The sequence below is a fragment of the Arvicola amphibius genome, chromosome 6, assembly GCF_903992535.2.
Source record: "Arvicola amphibius chromosome 6, mArvAmp1.2, whole genome shotgun sequence".
NCBI lineage: Eukaryota > Metazoa > Chordata > Mammalia > Rodentia > Cricetidae > Arvicola > Arvicola amphibius.
In genome coordinates, this window is record NC_052052.2 from 120,953,543 (window position 1) to 120,974,001 (window position 20,459).

A 20,459-nucleotide genomic window follows, 5' to 3' on the forward strand; every position below is an offset into this window, starting at 1 on the left:
CAGCAGAGCTCCCCCTGTTGACAGGGATATAGGTGAACTGCTCTGAAAACATGAGCATGGGAGAGCTGGCCCTGGCCCTCCTCTGCCATGATGTCATGAAGTTGGAGAGCTCTTCCTACTCCTTCCGAGCTCTAGCAATTGGCCTCTGCACCTCACCTGGGCAGTACAGTTGAGATAGCTCTGATGGTCCAGGTGTGTGCAAGCTTACCCTGAAGGTGAGAAAACAGGAGAACTCTTCCTGTCCCTTGCTCGTTGCTACAATGTGCAAACTAGCCATGGCAATGCTAGAGAGCTCAGCCTGGTGGTGAGGGCAGGGGAGAGCTGATGGGCTGACCAACCCTGCAACTACCTAGTCCCAGAACCAGGGTTATGAGTTGACCCACCCCAACATCCATCCTATCTATGACCTACAGGAGCATATGAAGGGGCCGGTCTGGTCCTGTAGAAGTTTCAGCATCTCCATGACACAGAGTAACAGTAGGATACCTAAGAGGAGTCCCAGTGAGGGCCCGGCATTGTTAGTGTAGCAGACATAGAAGTCTTGAACCAGTGACTCTTTGCAATGAACGCTTTCAAGTAAAGATATATGGACTAAAGGGTTTACTGTGTGACTCATTGTGTCACACTGCAGCTTCCATGATGAGATTTCTTTTTAAATTTTATTTTATTTGGGGAGGTTGCAAGGGCAGAGTGCAGATATGAAGGAACAAAGAAATGAATGGGATTAAGGTGGATGATGTAAAAGACACAAAGAATAAATAAGATTTTTAAAAGAAAGATTTACTACTCACATAAATTTGGAAGTGAAGTGACAGCCCAGACATGGCATGGTAGACGGACAATACCAGGTACCATTTTTCCCCAATTCTCTGGATACCTCATAACTGGTAATATGACAGACTTTCATTCTATAAATGAGGTTTCAGCCACATTTTGTTTCCGTTTCTGGCTGGGTTGGCTCAGTTTCTTCAATTGCTGCAGAGAAATTAGCTGTCTCACGGGAGTTTTTTTTCAATCTTTTAGCTCCAGTGTCTGTCTACTGGAACTTGGAAACCTGTTAAGACATCCACATTCTTTAGTAATTCAGAATCGGAGATGAACTTTAAGCAAGCCACACTCTTAGCTTGGTTGTTAGCTACAACAGACTGCCTTACTGTTTGCTTTCTAATTAGTCCATATTGTATCTTCTCATATCTCGGGGCGTATTGCTTGCCACGTTGCATGGTTTTAGATATGTTAGAAATTTAGTGAGATGTGTCTGAGACTATGCAGTCATTGTCTCTTATTTTCCCCTAGAAATGTGATGCTCTGTGGGAAGATTTCCATCAAAAACTAGTGGACGGGTCCTTGCTGACGCTGGACACCTACCTGGGCCAGTTTCCTGACATAAAGGTATCTTACTCTCTGTGTGTGAGGGAAATAATTGAATGGTCCCATGTGGTTACTGTAACCAGGACAACAGAGGAGAATTAAAGGCTCTTAAGCTTAAATGAAAGACGTTTGTAACTTTTCATTTAGTTAAGCATGGGTTTCATTCTATTCCTTTTATCGTGAAATAAAATCCAGCCTCAGAAATCAAAGCGGCTCTCTTAGTGAACACTTCAATGTTTCTTTCTTTGCCAAAGTCTTTTCAAGCCTATAGATACACAATCAGAAATCAAACGTATCCAAATCTTCATTGTATTCAAACCTCATGGGGTGATTTTCATTAGGTCACAGAGAATGGAGAAAGCTAACTGTAAACGAGAAGAGAAATCTGGTATTTCGCCATTTTCTGTTATTTTTACATGTGATCACAGCATAGCTGGGCATCTTTTCTGTCCTTGAAATTTTCAGATTAAAACTGAAATATAAGCCCTTAAGGTGCATTTGTATTAGGATATAACTGCATTTTGTTCAAAACGGTTGGCTTAGTTATTAACTCCTCTGTAAGGGTAAATAAAGAAGTGAATGGTTGAATGCTGTAGATTTAGAACTGACTTTAGAGGTAAAGATGGGTTGAAACAAACATCTGTATGCAACAGATAGGTAGCATTAGACCTTGTGCTCCTGTGTTCAAGATGGACTCAGGGCACGCTGACCCTCTAGTAGGGGAAGGAGGCTATGAACCAGCACCTGTGGGCATCTGGAGCATTTCTTTGTAAAAATCCACTGTGACCTGGATTTCTCGGAAGCTGTGACAAATACCAGAAATTTTCCTGCAGGAAATGTTCTGGCCTCGGCTGCACGGTGACATGAAGCATCTTCATTAAAATAGCACGCAGGGTGAGGACTAGCTTTTCTGCTCCTACAGGGTATGAATAAGGAGCACTGGCCAATATGGAAGGAACAGTTGTGGCTTCCTGGAGTACTGGGCAGCATATTCCTCTTGGTGGGTACATGTCAAGGAAATAGATCTGAATGATGGATTCCCAATATTAACACATCCAGCAGCTATTTCTTCCCTGAGCTTTCATTTGCTTTGAGTGTCCGCTGGAGTCCGCGCATTAGACAAAATAGTCACCTGTCAGCAGATACTGGAATCTAGAAGGCAGCTACTAGAATTTACTAGGTTCTTAGGCTTTAGAACAAGGAATGGATAGTGATAGAAACAGAATGCTTACTGTTCTCCAGGTACAGAAGTGGCCTTAGATCTGGAAAAGATTAGAAGCCCAATGGTGTTGCTCTCAGGCATATTGAGAACTGTACTGTGCACACTAGTGTGGTTCTGGAGGGCTTCTTATCCCCACTCCATCTTTGGTTTCTGCTGTGCTCATCTGGATGGTCTCCTCTTGGCCAGACCCGCAGAGGCATCCTGGTCAGATATTGAGAAACCTGTCTTTCTATAGTACAGCCCACTTCCTGTTCTTTTTAAAATAAACATTACAAAACCCAAGGCAAATAAATAAAAATACTAGATACCAAAACTAGCCAGAGCCAGAGTCTATACAACTTAGTAAACTTACATGCATTTAAAGTTGGCATTTGAAATAGAAGCTGTGAAGCCTCACTTTCGATTTCACAGTTTCAACATTGAATCTATTTTATGGACTTATCCACACCAAATCCATCTGCTCTTCAAAATCTCCAATTATCTAGAGAGAGCTAGGCCCCATCAGTGCTGAGATCAAAGCCAGTTCCATAGGTCGTCTCTCTAAAAGTAGGACCATTACACACTTGTCAAGCTTTTTCTTTCTGAAAGAGAAGGAGTCTGAACCTTTAAAAAGCTTTGTTTGCTCTGAACTCAGAGAAACAGCGATGCTGACTAATTCTGTAGTAGATTCAAGTGTCATCCAAGATTGAACTGACTCGGACCAGTCTAGGGATACCATGCAAAGGCTCATTGTCACATAGAGGGTCTGAGAGTCTCTACTCAGGTAAGAGATGAGAGTCAGGCATCTTAGCAGCCACATACCCTGGGCTGTGCCAGGCAATGGAATTCCGGCAAGTGGCCACACGCTTGTTGAGTGTCTTTCAACAAAAGCTTTTCTTTGCACTTGCTGCACAGCTAGGAGCCTTTCAACTAATTTCTGTTTTTCATGAGAGAATTGATGTGTTGTTTGGATCAGTGTCTCCAGGGGAGAAACAGAAACCAGGTTTCATTCCTCTATCTTCTGATATTACCTCTGTGGCCTCATAGCTTAATCTCCATAAAATCAAGATCTGAAAGTTAGAAGAGCATAAAGAAAACTGTATTTGCCTTCCTGAAAACTTAAGTCAACTTGCAGCGTGTCTGATTCTGTTGTGTTTTCATAGTGTGACTTAACTCAGTAAGGTTAGGGTTTACTAGATAAATAGACAACTTAAAGGCACCTGAATTTCAGAAGGAAGAAAATACCGCCTCAGTATTACCCAGAGGCAGTTGTTTTATTGCCCGTGCTCCCTAAAAGTATACAATCACAAAGCAAACATGCACAGAATCACAGGGATGAAACAGAATCATAATCGATCATATTGGTTGCTCATTTCAGTTTATTTGAAATCCACATGATAGAACACTCGTTGGAACTTTTACCTAAGCAGCTTCTTTCTTGAGGCACATCAGCGAATTCACATACCCAAGTGCGATCCGTCAGTGGCAGCATGTCTAGAGATGAGGGAAATGACACAATCAAGGGCTTCGTCGTGCTACTCTGAAGGCAAACGCATGGTTTTATGCATGTCATGTAAAGAGGCCAGATCAGTCTCTTCTCCTCCTTAACCTCAGTCTTCATGCTCCATTGACAAAATCATCAGCCAAGACAAAGGATTGGAAAACTGTGTAGCGTGGCAAACAATTAAGGGATTTTGTGGATATCTCAGGAAAGAGACAATTTGGAGAGTGGACAATAGCTGTATTTAATTATTTGTGTGTGTGTGTGTGTGTGTGTGTGTGTGTGTGTGTGTGTGAACATGTGCTCAATGCGTGCAGTTTAGAAGTAGGAGTAGTCTTCCTAAGGTCGTAAAACTATGGTTGGAGAATGTGTACTGAAGGGGTTGTTGATGGAAAGGAGCTCTGTGAGTAAGATAACTAAGTGGAAAGTTTCCAAAACATAGAACAAAAGTGACTTCCCCGACTCCCATTAACATCACAGGCCACATGCATTTCAAGCCTCATGCAAATTCTCAAGCATTCACTATAGCCTATCACAGAGGGCTGTGAAGTACTATTCATGAGGACGATGTTTGACTGGCAGGGCACCCTGTGTTAAGGTTCTCATTGTGTATTTGTGACATCTAAAACTCAATATTATAATAAAAACTCACATGCCACCAACCCAGGCAGCCTTGCAGCTGTGAGCAGTTATTATAAAATGTAGTTTACATTCTAAGTTGGCAGCCATGCATGAGCAACTAAGCATATATTTATTTCAGTGTGCCAAAACGAATTCCAAATTGGGGTTGTTAGAGAATTTTTAAAAGTGTAACAATTGTTTTCTAAATTACAGAAATCTAGGGCAGCGAGGGAGTTCAAGAAATTTTAATTAAATTTATTATTGCTTAACATTTATTACTATTGCTTAAATTGACTTATTTAATTAAGTTTACTATAGGGTACTTAATTAAATTGTGTTATATGAAAAAGTTAATCTGAGTTAACCCTGTTCTTATGAAGCTTCGATTTATTTCTCTCTCTCCCTCTCTCTCTCTCTCTCTCTCTCTCTCTCTCTCTCTCTCTCTCTCATCTATTCAAACTCCCAAAAGTGTCACACAGAAAAGGAAGTAAAATTGATTTTTTTTGTTCCAGCACACAACTATATGTGCCTAGTGAATGACAGATTTTAAAATATTCACCTCTGCCCTAGAAAGCAACCCCTTGTGAGAACCTTGTCAGTTACACAGGGAAATGTCTCACTAATTCACTTCACTTATCTTTTGAACAAAACCAAATTACCAGTGCACTCTACCACCTCATTCCGAAGCATGGGAGTAACTGAATTTCAGCTCTCTTCAAAGACCAATTCAGTCTTCAATAGCTCAAGATTTGCTATTTGGAAAATATTAAAGATGTCCCTAGGCAGAGGCACATCTGTATAGAAGAGCCCTGGGATACTGAATGATGCTCAAGCTTCTGCCCCATAGAAGTAAACAGTCAGGTGCTTCTTAAAAACAATGAGCTTTATCACCTTTCTGGCACCAGTGGTCCAGCAGCCTTGAAGGGATTCACTCTCCCCGACCCAGGCTAACTCAGTGACTACCATAAAGCCACTCTGGGTGTGTCCTGAAGCATTTCATTGCTATTTGGAAGTAATAGAAACAGAAAAATATCCTTGGAATGAAAATTAAGATCTGAAGCTGCTCAGTTTGAATAACCTTCTGAACCTGTCACCAGTGTTAGTGGGCTGTGGAGAAGTTGTGCTGAGTGGCAGGAATAATTAGCCGCGGAGTCTGTCGAGGCATTGCGGGTGGCATTAGCAGAGTCTGGGGAGCTGGTAGGGCAGACAGGAGGCCAGGCAGGAGAGAGCTCAGAAAATTGGAAGAAGGCTTGGTCTCTGGCCCTGCTCACCTTTCATTCACAATCCCGAGAGTCAGCTGCCCTCTTGAGTGCTGTTTCTCTTGCCTCTTCTACTCCTGGTGTTGATCAGTGGAGGGGATTTCTGATTTAATTCCTGCTAAGATCAGACATGGTGGAAAGTTCTAGGCAAATTACAGCTTAATCTCATGCAACTCAATTCCCCGTGAGTTAAGTAGAAGTAATCCTTACCGTATCCATATGGTACCCTGCTGTACAGACACTTCGGTGTTTACTGTGTTATGGAAAACCATAAATATATTACTAATATTGTTTTTCCTCGTGGTAGCATATCCAATTGAAAAGGTTTTCAAATGTCATCTCATAAAATGGTGTCTATGTTTAGACCAGCTGGGCACAACTAGACGGCTGTCAAATCTTCTCTCGGGCTATTTAAGTAAGAATCTAAGTCTGGATCTCGGAATTTAGTGTGTCTTACCCTATTTGTTTGTTGGTTCTACTTCTCTAAACATTTTAGTGATCACTATGCATTTATAAATATACATTTTCAACTGTCATATTTAACTCCACACAGTTTATAGCATTTGATACATCATCTGCGAAGCCATTATATACTCTAGTCCTTCCGTTTGTGATGTTATTTATTCATATTTCCCTCCACATGTGTTATAAGCTCTATGATACATTACTTCTGTTTTGCTGTTGTTGTTTCAACTGGCAATAATGTTTTCATGGAATTAAAAATACACACAGTTGTATGTGTTTGCCTTGGTTTTTGCGATTTATATTACCGTGTCATGGAATTCCATTTATGATATTAAAAGCAATATGCTCAGAATGAATTCCCTATTTTTGTTTGTCTGAAATTAATTTTCTTCCACCTTCATTTCTGGAACTTATTTTTACTGGCTATAGTCTGTCTTGAGAGGTTTTTTAAAATCTTATTTTTTAAATATTTTACAGCAAGCCCATTGCTTTATGACTTGTATGGTATCTAAAGCTTAGCTTGCTGTAGTTTTTATGGTCGTACTATACTTTCAGTTTTTAAATTACTTTTTATCTTAGCTCACAGAATGAGTTCTGTTCTCTCATTGTCATACATACATACGTATTCTTGTGTCCTGTTCAGTCACTTTCCCCCTCCTGTGTTTTTCATTGTCATTGATTTTAAAGAGTCTAAGACAGGCCTAGGTGTCCACAGGACAGCAGTTTTCCCTTCTAGGTTTCTCAGATCTGTACTTCTCTTACTGAGCACTTAGGTTCACAAACCAGATGTCCAGTTTCCCTGGGTTTTAAAATAAACAAGGGAGCCAGAACTGATAAAATAAAATGGATTCACGTACAGTTTGCCCATCACTGTAAATCGAAGACAACTTCGGTCTTTTCTGAAACAATGAAAAAAAAAAAAAAAAACCTGTGACATGAAAAACCAGAAAGTATTGCATAAGTTAATTTAACTGTGGGGTAAGATGCTGGAACTGTGAAATCTCCTCCCATAAAGCCAGTTCCTCTTTTGGCTGGTGCTACAGCTATAGGTGTCCCCCCGCCCCAATGCATGGCGTTTGGGAGGAATTTTAATTCTTTGGAGTACATTATCTCAATAGTTTGACTACTGAAAGGGGGGCACAGATTCTGTTATAGGATATCACTTTCCCTGCCATAGCTTCAGCATAGAATCTTAGTTACAGTTATCTCTCTCTCTCTCTCTCTCTCTCTCTCTCTCTCCCTCTCTTTCTCTCTCTCTAGTCTCTCTCTCTCTTTCTCTCATCTTTCTGCCTTTGTCTTTGTCATCCTTTCTATATGTCTCTCTGTCTCTCTTCTGTCTCTGTCTCTCTGATTGTCTGTCTCTCTCCCCTTCTCTCTCCGTCACTCTCTCATTCTGCCCCACATTCAGTCTGGAAAGAAGTGCACAGGTGGAATGAATACAAATTAAGAGTTAAAGTTAGGGACAGGTGCAGGTGGCATACACCTTTAATCTCAGCTTTCGAGAGACAAAGGCAGCAGATCTCTGATGTCAACCTAATCTACAAAGAGAGTTGTTGGACAGCCGAAGCTACACAGAGAAACCATGTCTTGAAAACCCCAAACAAAGAAACAAACAAGAAACAAAAAAGGAGACAAAGGTAGAGGACATTGAGTTAATGTAGGATTAATGTAAAGTTAATTTATAGTAACCACTAATATGCCATAATCAGATTCAGTAACTTTTAGAAGGGCTGGAAAGACTCCATTCTATTACTGGGTTTCAGACAGGACATCCGTAGCAGGCCAGACCTCCCTCACACTCGTGAGCCTTCTGCTCCCCCTTTTAACAGCTTTAATGCAGTCATGCACAATCGTGCACAGTGTGACCATGTAAACTATGACAGTTTCCTCCTGTGTCTCTGAATGACATTTTCTGCAGGTGTCCCTGACAAGCTATCTTGAAGTTCAGTTTTTAATTGTCCCTATTGCTGGAATGTAGCTTTTTCTTGATGATCTGATCTCATGATGGAGAAGTAGCAGGCAGGACATAGCACCAAATTTAAGTAATAAGAGGTCTGGGAAGAACATTCTCAGGCTAGATCTACTATTGCATCTCAGGAGGACAGAGTGCCTATTGGTTTTGCTCTTGATGGGAGCTTGTTTTTCCAGGTCATGTATGCTTTTGCTCTCGGGTTTTGGGTGGAATGCTTTTCCATATCGTTCTTTCTTAGAAGTCCACCTTTATGAAAGACCCCCTGTGGTTCCTGTTAAGTGTGCAGACTTCCTAAATGAAAGAAGTGAGATTGTTTGCTTCCCTTCTGCAGGGGAATATCAACAGAGGGTTTCTGAAGAGAAGAATCTGAAGCCTGTGTAGCAGAAGTAGGAGTCTCTTCATATACATCTCTGAGGATGGATGTGGCTTCCCAAATTAAGCTATGGGTGCTAGGAATGCCTAGCTCTCTTTCAATTTTCCTCTTTTTTTCCCACATGGATAACTTATTATAGTGGCCTAGTTATTATAGTAGCAATGACTAAGTTCATTCATTAGTCTAGAATAGGGAGAATAGTTCATAGAGCACACAGTGAGAGGGGGATGGACTAGGTACTCAGCAGAGCATCACTTGAAGTCCAGGGGGGACTCCATCCTGGAGAAGCTCTTTTCTGCTTGGGTTGAATTTCCTTAGGGGCATGCAAAGTAACTTGTTCCATATGAGAGAGAATAGGCCATCTTGGCTACTAGAGAGCTCTGGGAGTTTAATGTGGGTAACTGTGTGTATTTCTAACTATATGATTCCTAAGCACGGGGGAGTTATATAGATGACAAATGAAGATGGTTCTGGTTGAACAATGTTTGTGGTCATGGGACTGGAGTTGTGTTGTCTAGGTACAGCACTCCATAGCTAGTGGTTCAGGATTTCTGGGTTAAGGTTGTGAAAATTTCTTAATGGGGTGGGCCTAGGAATGAGCTAGCACATGAGTAGTGCCCCTGTGTACAGGACACCAGCATTTTGAAAGCGATATATTAGTTCTAGAGATTCTAATGCTTCAAGGACAATGACAGACTGGAAAAAGATTTCTTAGAGAGTAAAGCTGTCTTAGGGAGTTGCAGTTAGTATATTATTATAATCATAAAACAAAACCTTATGTAGCTTGCTCCTGTCTTCAGACTGCAAGCATATTAAGAGTGAACATAGACGCTAATAGAGAGTCCAGGTTTGCGTGATACTCCAAACACTCTGGGATTTCCTGTTCCTTGATGGAAACGTGTAACTTTAACTGCACATGATCGGCCTCATTATTATCAGAGGAGACACTGTTTACAGCGTAAAGGTCTAGAAGCTTCATTCTGATTTCTAGCTGTCTTGTTTCCTACTCACATTGCTGCTCACCTCTGTCTTCTGTTGAAATCCTCATGTTCCATGCCAGTGAGATGGTTCAGCAGGTGTGGGTGCTTGCCACCACGCCTGACGACCCACCTGAGTTCAATCCCAGGAAGAGACCAGACTCCTGTAGATTGTTCTTTAACACAGGCAGAAACATATGTAAACGCAATGACTCTTGTAAAGTCTTCAGCTGCTTTTGACCCAGAAAGCATTTGACCTTTGACTTTTGGCAGTCAGAGACTCTGTGACCACCTCCCCTTCAGGTCATGTGTTGTCTATGTTTGCAGAATCGCATCGCTAAACGCAGCAGGAAGCTCGTGGACTATGACAGCGCTCGCCATCACTTGGAGGCTCTGCAGAGTTCCAAAAGGAAGGATGAGAGTCGGATCTCCAAGGTAGGGGTGCATCCAGTGAGTGACTTCACTCTCCAAATCTTGAGGCTTGTAGCAGCCTTGTTTTTAAAAATTGGACATTTCCCTTTTTAAAGGAAGACTGCAATCAGGATAGAATTCAAACTAAATCACAGTTTTCTAAGCCACTTTAATTATGATAAGTTTTTTCATGTTATTATGTGAGATCTATGACTGACACATTTTGATCAGAATAGATTTGAGCCCTTTGCAGTGTTTAAAGCTCAAAGAAATCCAGGAGACTTTCTGCACCTCTTTATGGTCCATGAACATTGCCATAATATAGATTCAGGTGGGAGGCCAACCTTGGCATTCTTAGACAAAACTCCCAACTGAAAATAAGGCAGAAGCTATATTTGCATAACATCAGTTTCTTGGAGAAGATTCATTTCTGCAGCTCTTATCGTTGTAATAGTTACTTTCTTAATGCTGTGATAAAACATCATGCCTAGACAACTTGTAGAAGGAAGGCTTATTTGGGTCTTTGGGTTTTAGAGGTGTACGCATCCATCACCACCACAGGGGGGAAGTATGGCAACAGGCAGGCATAGCAATTGGAGCGGAATCATGGAGGTCACACTTTACATCACAAGCAGGAAGCAGAGTCAAACTCTGCGAGTCTTTAAATTTCCAAAACCAGCCCCCCCCACCAGTGGCATATTTCCTGAATCAAGGTTATACCTCCCAAGCCTCTTGAACCCCATTATTGATTGAGGACCAATTATTCAGATGCTGGAGGCTATGAGGATCATCTCATTCAAGCCATTACGATCTTGTCGACATTGCAGATGCCGGCTAAATGATACCAGCTCTCCACTCTTCCCTCGGATTCCAGTCTTGATTTGTCTTCTCTACCACACACCATTGCCAAATCATCTTCCAACATGGCATCTCTAGATCAGGTTCCCTACTGCCTACCTCTCTTAGTGGTCCCTATTAGGAAAAAAATCTCAATCCCTTAGTATGACAAGCAAGATCTTCAGTTTGGATACAAATTACATGTCCACCTTCAACGTCCAAGTTTTTCCTTCTCTCCTTTCCTTCTTCTGTACACCACCCTGAGTAGATGCTGCATGAATTACCCATCACTTCCCAAGCACATACAATAGCAGCTACCCTTCATGCAAAGCCTCACAGAGGCCAGGCTCTGTAGAGCACTTCATCTAAGTTGCCTTTCTTTCCCATGTATCCAAGTCAAGGTGGTACAAAAGGTAAATCTGTCGAGGTTGTACCATGGAATTCCAGCCTGTGGGTCATTGCTTTCTTATATGGTGAAGGGATGTTTTTCTCTGTAGTGTGTTCTACAGTGAATTATAAATCTGTCTTGAAAATACATCTGGTAATGATTTAGACTTTCCATGGTGCTTTGACTTTTCTGCAAGAGCATTTATGAGTAGTATCAACAGCAGAGATTGGTAGAAGCAGTATAGCATTTTGTAGAGTTAACAAATCAGAACAAGACTGAAAGAATAGCCACTGGCTTTCCTTGAATCATACCATTTCATATATAATAGCAAAATGGAAAGGTTTTCAACAAATATTTCTTCACAAAGCCTTCTCAGAATACCACAAGACGGTTCCTGTTTAATCTTTTCTGCATAGGAATGACCCCTCTGTGTGCCAACACGCTGTGTGTCTTTTCTAGGCAGAAGAGGAGTTCCAGAAAGCTCAGAAAGTGTTTGAAGAGTTCAATGTTGACTTACAAGAAGAATTACCATCGTTGTGGTCAAGGTAAATATGCTTCTGCTCCAATTTGTACATCCCACCTTTAGCAGTCCAAGAGAAGTGACTTCCTCCATGTCACCTTCCTTGTCTATAATGCTTCTGTGCTGGCTGGAGGAAGTTCCATACTTATGATTTCCAATATGGAAACCACTAGTCACATATATCTAATGAATACTCAGGATGTGGTTGGGGAGACTGAGGAGTAGAATTTTATATTCATTTTCTTGTATCTCAGTTTAATGAAATAGCCATTTGTGCTGGGTGGATATTTAGACCCTGATAGATTTACCAGTGAAGACTCAAATTCTAACTAGGAAAATTTCCCCTAATCTTAAGACTTATAGTAAGACCACTCCAGCTCTTGGTTGGATTTCCCAAACTTTAGACCTCATCTAGTCTCTGACCTTCTTCTTTGGACCATTAACCTGGGCTCTAATCCTCTTTCAGCTACCAAGTGCTGTTCTTATTCACAGGCATTCCACAGTTCTCATGGTATCAAGTGAGATTTATGTGGCTTGACCCATTTTCATCACTCAGTGGTAGTACCAGGAAGTTGCTGGAAGTAATGATGCCTTATGTTCCTTAGTTCTCACCAACAGTTTCATGCCACCAGCCCTTCAAACAACTCTGCCCGCCATTCTGTATTACTGTTAATCTCTTCCCCTACCTTCTAAATTGCTGGTGGCCCCGAAGAAAGTAACCACATATGTGACCTTAATTTCCCGCTGCTTTTTTTCTGAGGCGCTCTTTAACTGAAATTGCACACAGTCCTGATTTTTCACAAGCACATAGTTCTTTTCCTATTGACATTGCTCAAGCCTGAAAATGAAGTCAGCAGTTTTAATCTTCAGTGTCTCCTATGAGGAAATGCACAGGATGGGCCATACAACAGTGAACATGTACTTAGTGATAAATGCTTGGATTCTTGCATCAAACTCATCATAGACATTCAGAAATTCTTCACTGTGTCCTGTTGTGCTGTGGTATTCATTGGGTCCTCTCTTCTCTGTTTTCTGCCCAATTAGTCTATTTATTATTGAAGCTGAGTTATTGGCATTAACTATTTTCAGGCCCAGTTTTCCTCTTTTGTTCTGTCAGCTTTTAAAAAATACACTTTACTCCTTTTTCAGATGTGCATATTTTTGAGGATATTATCCTTATAAAATGTCTTATGTTTTTGTTTGCTTGCTTTGAGACCAGGTCTCATGTAGCTCAGGCTGGCTTTTTACTTGATTTATAGCAAAGGTTACCTTGAATTCATGATCCTCTTGTATAAATGGAGACTGTGTTTACATTTACTAGCCGTTCTGACCCAAATAATCACACAGAAGCTATATTAATTACAACATTGTTTGACCAATGGTTCAGGCATATTCTTAGCTAGCTCTTACATCTTAAGTTAACCCATGTCTATTAATCTGTGTATCACTTCAAGACTGTGATTTACCAGTAAGGTACTGGCATCTTTCTCCTTTCACAGCTAAATAACGTCACCCTGACTCCACCTTCTTTCCTCGCCTATCTCTGCTTGGATTTCCTGCCTTTCTATATTCTGCTCTGCCATAGGCTAATGTAGCTTCTTTATTAATTAATGGTGATAAAACATTTTCACAAGATACAGTGGGGAATCCCACATCACTCTTGACTTTACCTTTAAAGTGCTGGGATTACAGGTGTACACTACCGCATGGAGCTATATAGTATCATCTTTTATCTTTCTTAATAAATGTTTGTCTGATACCTACTCCAAGTCTCTATTGCTCACTCCCTACATGGTACCTTTCTCATCACCCTTTACCATTCTTTTCCTATCACTCTGTTTGCATCTTTGAATCTAAAAGGTGGATGGTATTAAGCTTGATGCTTTTCTTTAGTTTCCTCTTTGTTTCTTTTGTTCTTTTAATTTCCATTGCTTCACTGCAAAGAAAATTGTTTCAAAAGTTTGGATGTATAAAGAAAAGAAGTAAGGTCCAGGGAGATGGCTCAGTCTGTGAAGTGTTTTCCATGCAAGCATGAGAACCTGATTTCAGATTCCTATTGCCAAATGGAGCTAGGTGTAGTGGCATGCATTTGTACTAGCCTGAGGGCCAGAGAGATGGCTTGCTGGAGTTTACCAGCCATCAGTTGGTCAATCGGTGACCTGAAGTTTCAGTGAAAGAACTTAATATTGTTTTAAAATATGAGGTGAGAGTTCTACCTTCAGACACCATATGCACATGTACAAATGTACACACACACATATACATTGAAAGGAATAATCTACTACATAGAGGAAGATATAGATTGCAAAGGATTGTATTATTTATTGTAAATGGAAGTTTCTGTTCCACCCAGTCCTGAAACTGTTCTGTCCCAAATATATACACAGAGGTTTATATTAATTACAAACTATTTGGCTTGTTAGCTCAGCCTTATTATTAGCTAGCTCTTATAACTTAAATTAATCCATAATTCTTATCTATGTTTAGCCACATGGCTTGATACCTTTTCTCATTCAAGGCATTCTCATCTTGCTTCCTCTGCATCTGACTGGTGACTGTCTCTGCCTTTCCTCTTCCCAGAATTCTCTTAGTCTGGTCATTCTACCTATACTTCCTGCCTAGCTACTGACCATTCAGTGTTCTATTAAACTAATACAAGTGACAAATCTTTACAGTGTACAAGAGCATTATCCCACAGCAATTTATCATTTAATTGGAGGAATTATTGGAAGTTGAACTTAGAGTCTCACTGATACTATACAAGTATTCTACCTCCTGCCTATATTTATATTTTCACCAAAATTGTAGTTCATAGGACATTACTATAAAGAAGGAGGATGCTGTAGGGGATGCTTAAGCTGAAGTTTTTGAAGTCAGTATTTGGTGAACAAATATTCCAAGCTGAAGAGTACACATGTAAAGGCATGGGTATTGTAGATTTTAGATTCTTGGAACTTCTTTTAATTTTGAGGGTTTTTAAAATTTGTATGGACATTTTGTCTACATGTATTTCTAAGTACCATATGTGTCTGGTAGCCATGAAGGTCAGATGAAAGTGCCAGGTCCCCTAGAACTGGGAAGTTAAGGATGGTTTTGAGCTACCATGCGAGTGCTGGGACCTAAACTCAGGTCCTCTGGGAGAGCAGTCAGTGCTCTTAACTGCTAAGGCATCTCTCCAGCTCCAGTTCTTTGAAGTTTAACGTATAGTGTCATGAGGGTGATTGGAAAGCAAATGCTAAGGAGGGAATTATAGAGAGAGGGCAAAGCTAAGACTAAGGTGAGATTCACTTATTTATCAAATATTTATTAGTCGCCCACTGTGCATCTCTCTTCTTTGAGGTATTATGGATCTTACACTGAATGTTTTATTTTCTTACAACCTACTCTGAAGGATAAATAGAAACAAAAAGTAAAATGTCAGACAAAACTATCATAATGGAGACTGACGTTGCTGATTTGCCAGTGTAACTTCAGAGATGAGGAAAGGCTTCCCTCAAAGATGGAAGTGCTGAAAATGAAGGTTTGGGGATGCACTGAGACCTATCTTCTGGGTGTTGTGTTTGAAGTATCATTAGGAAGTCTATTAAGGTAACAGCCACTGGGGCTCAGAAAGGAGGGTAGGAAACACTAAGTATGGGTGGAGTAGATGCCCAGATGCCTGAGTAGCAGGGTGAAATTGTGTGCAATATCAGGAAGTCCTGAGAGGAAATAATCAGAGCTTTATCAGGGCCCTCAAGGAAAGTAGAACCTCAAGAAGCCGTGAACAGAGAACACGCCAGTGATGATTGTGTTCCGTGAGTGCCAGTTACAATAGGAAGATCAAGCTCAGGGGAAATAATGACATTTCACCTTTGCTAAACTTCCGAAGAAGGTTCAGTGACTGGAGGGATCAGAGGCTCTACGGCAGGCACTGATGTGTTAGTCAGATGTGAGGAAACAGCACAGTGGATATATGGTTTGAAAGTCTTGATTTTAGGATGGGCATGAGGAATCATGCAGCAAATATAGAGAGTTGGTAGAAAAAGTGAATCTTTGAAAAATCAACTCTTGTCATTTTGAGAAGATGGCAGTGCCAGTGGCAATGGGGAGAGATTGGCTTGAGAATGTGTGGGATGAGTGGTGGATTGGAACTGTATGAGGGTGTTGATAGACTAGTCAGACAGGGCTGGGGGCTATGTTACATGATTCTGGCTTGAAAAGGACTGGATCCCAGTGGAATCTGTTGCCTGGAATAAGGAAATAGTGGCCTCATGCTCAGGGTGAGAGACTCTGGTGCACCCAGTCATAAATAACATGTCTTCATGAAAGTCTTCTTCCCCTTAAGGCTCAGGGATCTATGTAGAAGAAGTGGCATACAGATTGTAAACGTCAGAGGTGATGGATGATTCCAAGGAAACAGCATCTTCTGGATACAACAGGGTTGATGCACTCACAGAGACTGTGGCAGCATGCACAGGGCCTGCACAGGCTCAAGTCAGACCAAGTCCCAGTACTGAGAAGAGGAAGTGAGCACAGGATCCCACCCCTAACCAAGAAGCTAACTGCAACTGATACCTGCTGGCAAAAAATAAAATGCTAGTTTTCTCCAATGGAGTCTCACTGGCTACACATTACACTTGAAGGTTGGCCTTGGGCCCAGAAGCAGTTGGGAAACAAAACAAACTCGGTGGTATTTTTGTAGACTTTTATTTGTCTTGTTTGGACATTTTCTTTTGGCTAATTGGTTGTTTGCTTGTTTTATTTTGTTTTCTGTTTTTATGGTTTTGTGGAGGTTTTAAATGTGTGTGTTTTGCTTTTATTTGTTTTAGGGCGAGTGAGAAATAACATAAGGGAGAAAACATGATCAAAATATGTTGTTTTAAAAATTTTTGAATAAAAAAGTTTACAAAAAACAGAAAGGTAGTAATCATACACAAGTTTTAAAAATAGAGTCACAGGTATGTGCAAATGCAATAAAGGATTTTTGCCTGGGATAGATTGGATATGAGACCCGGGGTTGCCCCAGTTCACAGATGGAGCAATGAGAATGATGGTTAGATTCTGGATCTGACATAGATGTGGAAGAACAGGCATAAATAAGATGTCTGGGCCATGCTATGTGTACCTGCTTTTATGGTATATAGTGCATGGGAGTAGAGTTCTGTTGAGTTAGTGTTATGACTGAGTGAAAGAGAGTGAACCCAGGAGACTTGTCCTATGCAGAGTGGTTGGGTTGGGGTTGCAGCTCAGATGTGAAGAGGCTAAGTGTTTAGCAGCCGAAGTGTGATTGGGTTCAGCATCTGGAGAAAAGTTGGGAGAAGACTCCGCTTTCTGCACCCATCTCCATGTTAGGGAAGGTGGTAGAAACACAGGGGAAGCCGTGTCCTCCTCCACCTGATGCGCAGAATTCTCTTGGTGCATCCTGGAGGGAACGGTGTATAGGTTTGCATATGCCATCTGCTCTGTTTCCAAATATTTCCTTCATTTATGAGAACAAAACGTTTCTGTGATACCAAAATGGTGATGGTGATATCATCAAGATGGCTGATTTAAAAAAAAGAATTTGACAACTAATCAGAAACATCATGGTGATGCCATAAACCAGACCTTTTGGGAGAACTGGTACAGTCTCAAGAGCCATTATTAATGAAGAACTTGTGAAATGAGTCTTCCAAGAAAATATAGGCACTCAGAGCATGACACCCTGTAAATATGTACTTCACTGCTGTTCTCATTAGCATTTCATAAGTCAAGGCAGTCAGAATGCACCCATCCAATGACTTTTTCATTTGTCTATTCATTCATTCATTGCTAACACACTCACATAATATTTACTGTGTGCGTTCTGTGTCCTAGGTGCCATGTCAGGGGCCAACACTGCAGTGCGTCCAAGGCCCATTTTGAAAACTGTCTTTGTTTTCATATATTAGAGAAAGTTTATATACGTTAAGTTGTACCACCACCACAACCACTATAACCATATTTTCTAAATTAGCACATACTACTTAACTTCTAAATTCTAAAATCAAATGCAATATTATAAAAGTATGCATGCTTGTTCAATTATTTAAAATACAGTATTTCTTTCTGGTGCTATACCAATTGTTTCTCTCAGAGAAATAAAAATTCAACATGAAAATGTAGTGTCTTAGTTCCTGTTACTAAATACTGTGACAGCAGCAACTTAAAGGTAAAGGGTTTATTTGTCTCCAGACCCAAGTTATGGTCCATTTGTGGCAGTGAATTCACAGTGGCAGAAGCTGGAGGAAGGAGGTCACACTACATCCAAAGCCCAGAGAAGATGACAATAACTGCATGCATGCCCGTAGTCAGCTTATTCTGGCCACTCTTAAACAGTTCCTGATTCCCTGCTTAGGGAATGGCACCACTCACAATGGGCAGATCTTCTCACCTCATTTAACAGAATCAAGATAATACCCACATATCCAGAGGCTTGTCTCCCAACTGCTTCTAAAGTCTGTCAAGCTGAAAATTTCAGACCAAGTATCACAAGTATTTATTAGTTTTTTATGATAACTTTATTGGTGATTTTAATGCAGTAAATCAGCCTTTACCCATGGATAGTAAAATTACACTAAGAAATATGTCCAAAATATGCATAGGTGATAGCAACGGGGAGAAAAGTACATGAACAAAAATGTCTTTAACTAATCAAAAATTTAAACTTGAAATAGGCAATGTTTTCAGTAGTAAACTTTTGGAAGTTACATAAGACAATATTCAAAGTTAAGCAGGAAAATGGCTCAGCCGATAGAAATTGACAAGGGCATCAAAGCTTCCTTATCCAAACTCCTCACTAGAATTTGCATATATGAAACATATTATAAGGAAATATTAAACCAGGCATAAAATTTTATTTATTGTTCTTCTCTGGAATTTTATTGTAAAAGAAACTCAAAACAATATTTACCAACATGGTTTGAATGAAAATTATTCCCCGAAGTGTTCAACGTTTGACCACTTGGCCCCTGCTGGTGTTGCTGTTTGTGGCGGTTTAAGTGATGAGGACTTACTAGAGGAAGTGTGTCACCGGGGATGGTCTTTGCGAGGTTAAGGCCTCACCTTAGGGTCAGTGTGTCTGCTTCATGATTGCTGTTAAAGATGGGGTCTCAGATCCCTTTCACTGCTGCTATGCTGTCCCCAACCCTATGGATTCTCGCTGCTCTGGAACTGTAAGCCCAAATGAACTGACCATTGTCCTGGTCATGGTGTTTTATCAAAGCAGAAAACAAACAAACTCCCATCTTTCTGGCCAGCCTATGTGTGTCCTCTCAAACAGATGTTTGCAGCTGATCTTTAGCTGTTTGTGCTTACATCCATTCATTATTTCATGTTTACTCACATATAAACTACTGTGGCATATTGTCATTTCCATGTGGTTTTATATTTTGTATTTATAATTTAAGTATAATTGGTATAAATGCTTACTAATTAAGCTGCTTGGTACCGCTTGAGCCCACCATGATGGGTGTGCCCAGAGGTAGGTTGGTTTTGTTGAGTAATTAGACAAAGAAAAGATTGATCAGACTCTAAGAAAGGGATTATACATTCCAGTTTTCTCCTCCAGAAACATTTCTCTGAAAACACCACAGCAAGTGGTTTCTTCTGTATGGCATTATCAGAGAGTCCACACTGTCTCTCCTTTCCCATATAGCTATGTCTGACCTTGCCTCTTCGAATTCAAGCTCAAAATATGTCCTCTCTCCTATCTCAAAGCATAGCTACATACTTCCTCTGATCTGTAAATAAATGTGACTTACAGCCCACCCTTGAGAACCATCTCCTTCCCAGCTCTTGGTCTCTGATCTGAGTCCTAACTGTTTCCCAAACACACTATTCCAGAGTTTTCGTTACTATAGTCTATATGCCTAAGTACGTGTATGTGTGCAAATACATATATTTACCTCCTGTATCTGTGGAGAATTGGTTCCCAGAACCCCCAGGGGAAGCAAAACTCCATGGCTGCTAAAGCCCGTTATGTAAAATAATGTAGTATTTGTATACGACCTTCTCTCACATCCTCCTGTGCACTTGCAATCAGCTCTAGATTGCTTAGAAGACTTAATACCATGACAACACGGTGCAAATAGCTGTTGTGAATGGTTCAGAAAATAAGATGGAGAAAACAGTCTGTGTTCAGTGCAGATGCCGTCTGTTTTCTGATGGTTTTGAACCATGCATGGTTGAACCATAATAGATAATACAAATATGAATATATATATATATATCAGTGTGTGTGTGTGTTTGTGTGTGTGTGTAATTTAGAGATCTATAGACATATTTGTATATGTGAAATATGGGATTTAAAGTCAGTTACAATAAAAATATGTGAAATCAGGGTCACAAGGTGACTGTGGGTATAGGAATGAAGGTAATGTGGCAGAGATTTAAGTTACAAGATAAAGCACAGAAAAATAATGCCTTATTGATAGGGCAGATTTACCACTTAATTATCACTTCATTTCAGAGCTTTAAATTTTTAAATTTGGCTCCAAGATTTTGTTTTAGTTAAAATTCAAAAGCACCTAATTTAAGCAGAATTTGCTGATATTGAAATAACCAA

The 20,459-nt window shown here is 40.4% G+C and overlaps 1 protein-coding gene across 4 annotated transcripts in view; it reads left to right on the forward strand.

Annotated features, from left to right (window-relative positions):
• Positions 1-20,459, forward strand: part of Amph (amphiphysin) — a 190,810-nt gene that overhangs the window by 119,047 nt on the left and 51,304 nt on the right. For all 4 annotated transcript variants that reach the window (XM_038334080.1, XM_038334081.1, XM_038334083.1 and 1 more), the window contains exons 5-7: positions 1,297-1,392; positions 10,068-10,175; positions 11,836-11,921. In XM_038334080.1, the coding sequence (XP_038190008.1) occupies positions 1,297-1,392; positions 10,068-10,175; positions 11,836-11,921 (290 nt within the window). The remainder of the gene's footprint in view (positions 1-1,296; positions 1,393-10,067; positions 10,176-11,835; positions 11,922-20,459) is intronic.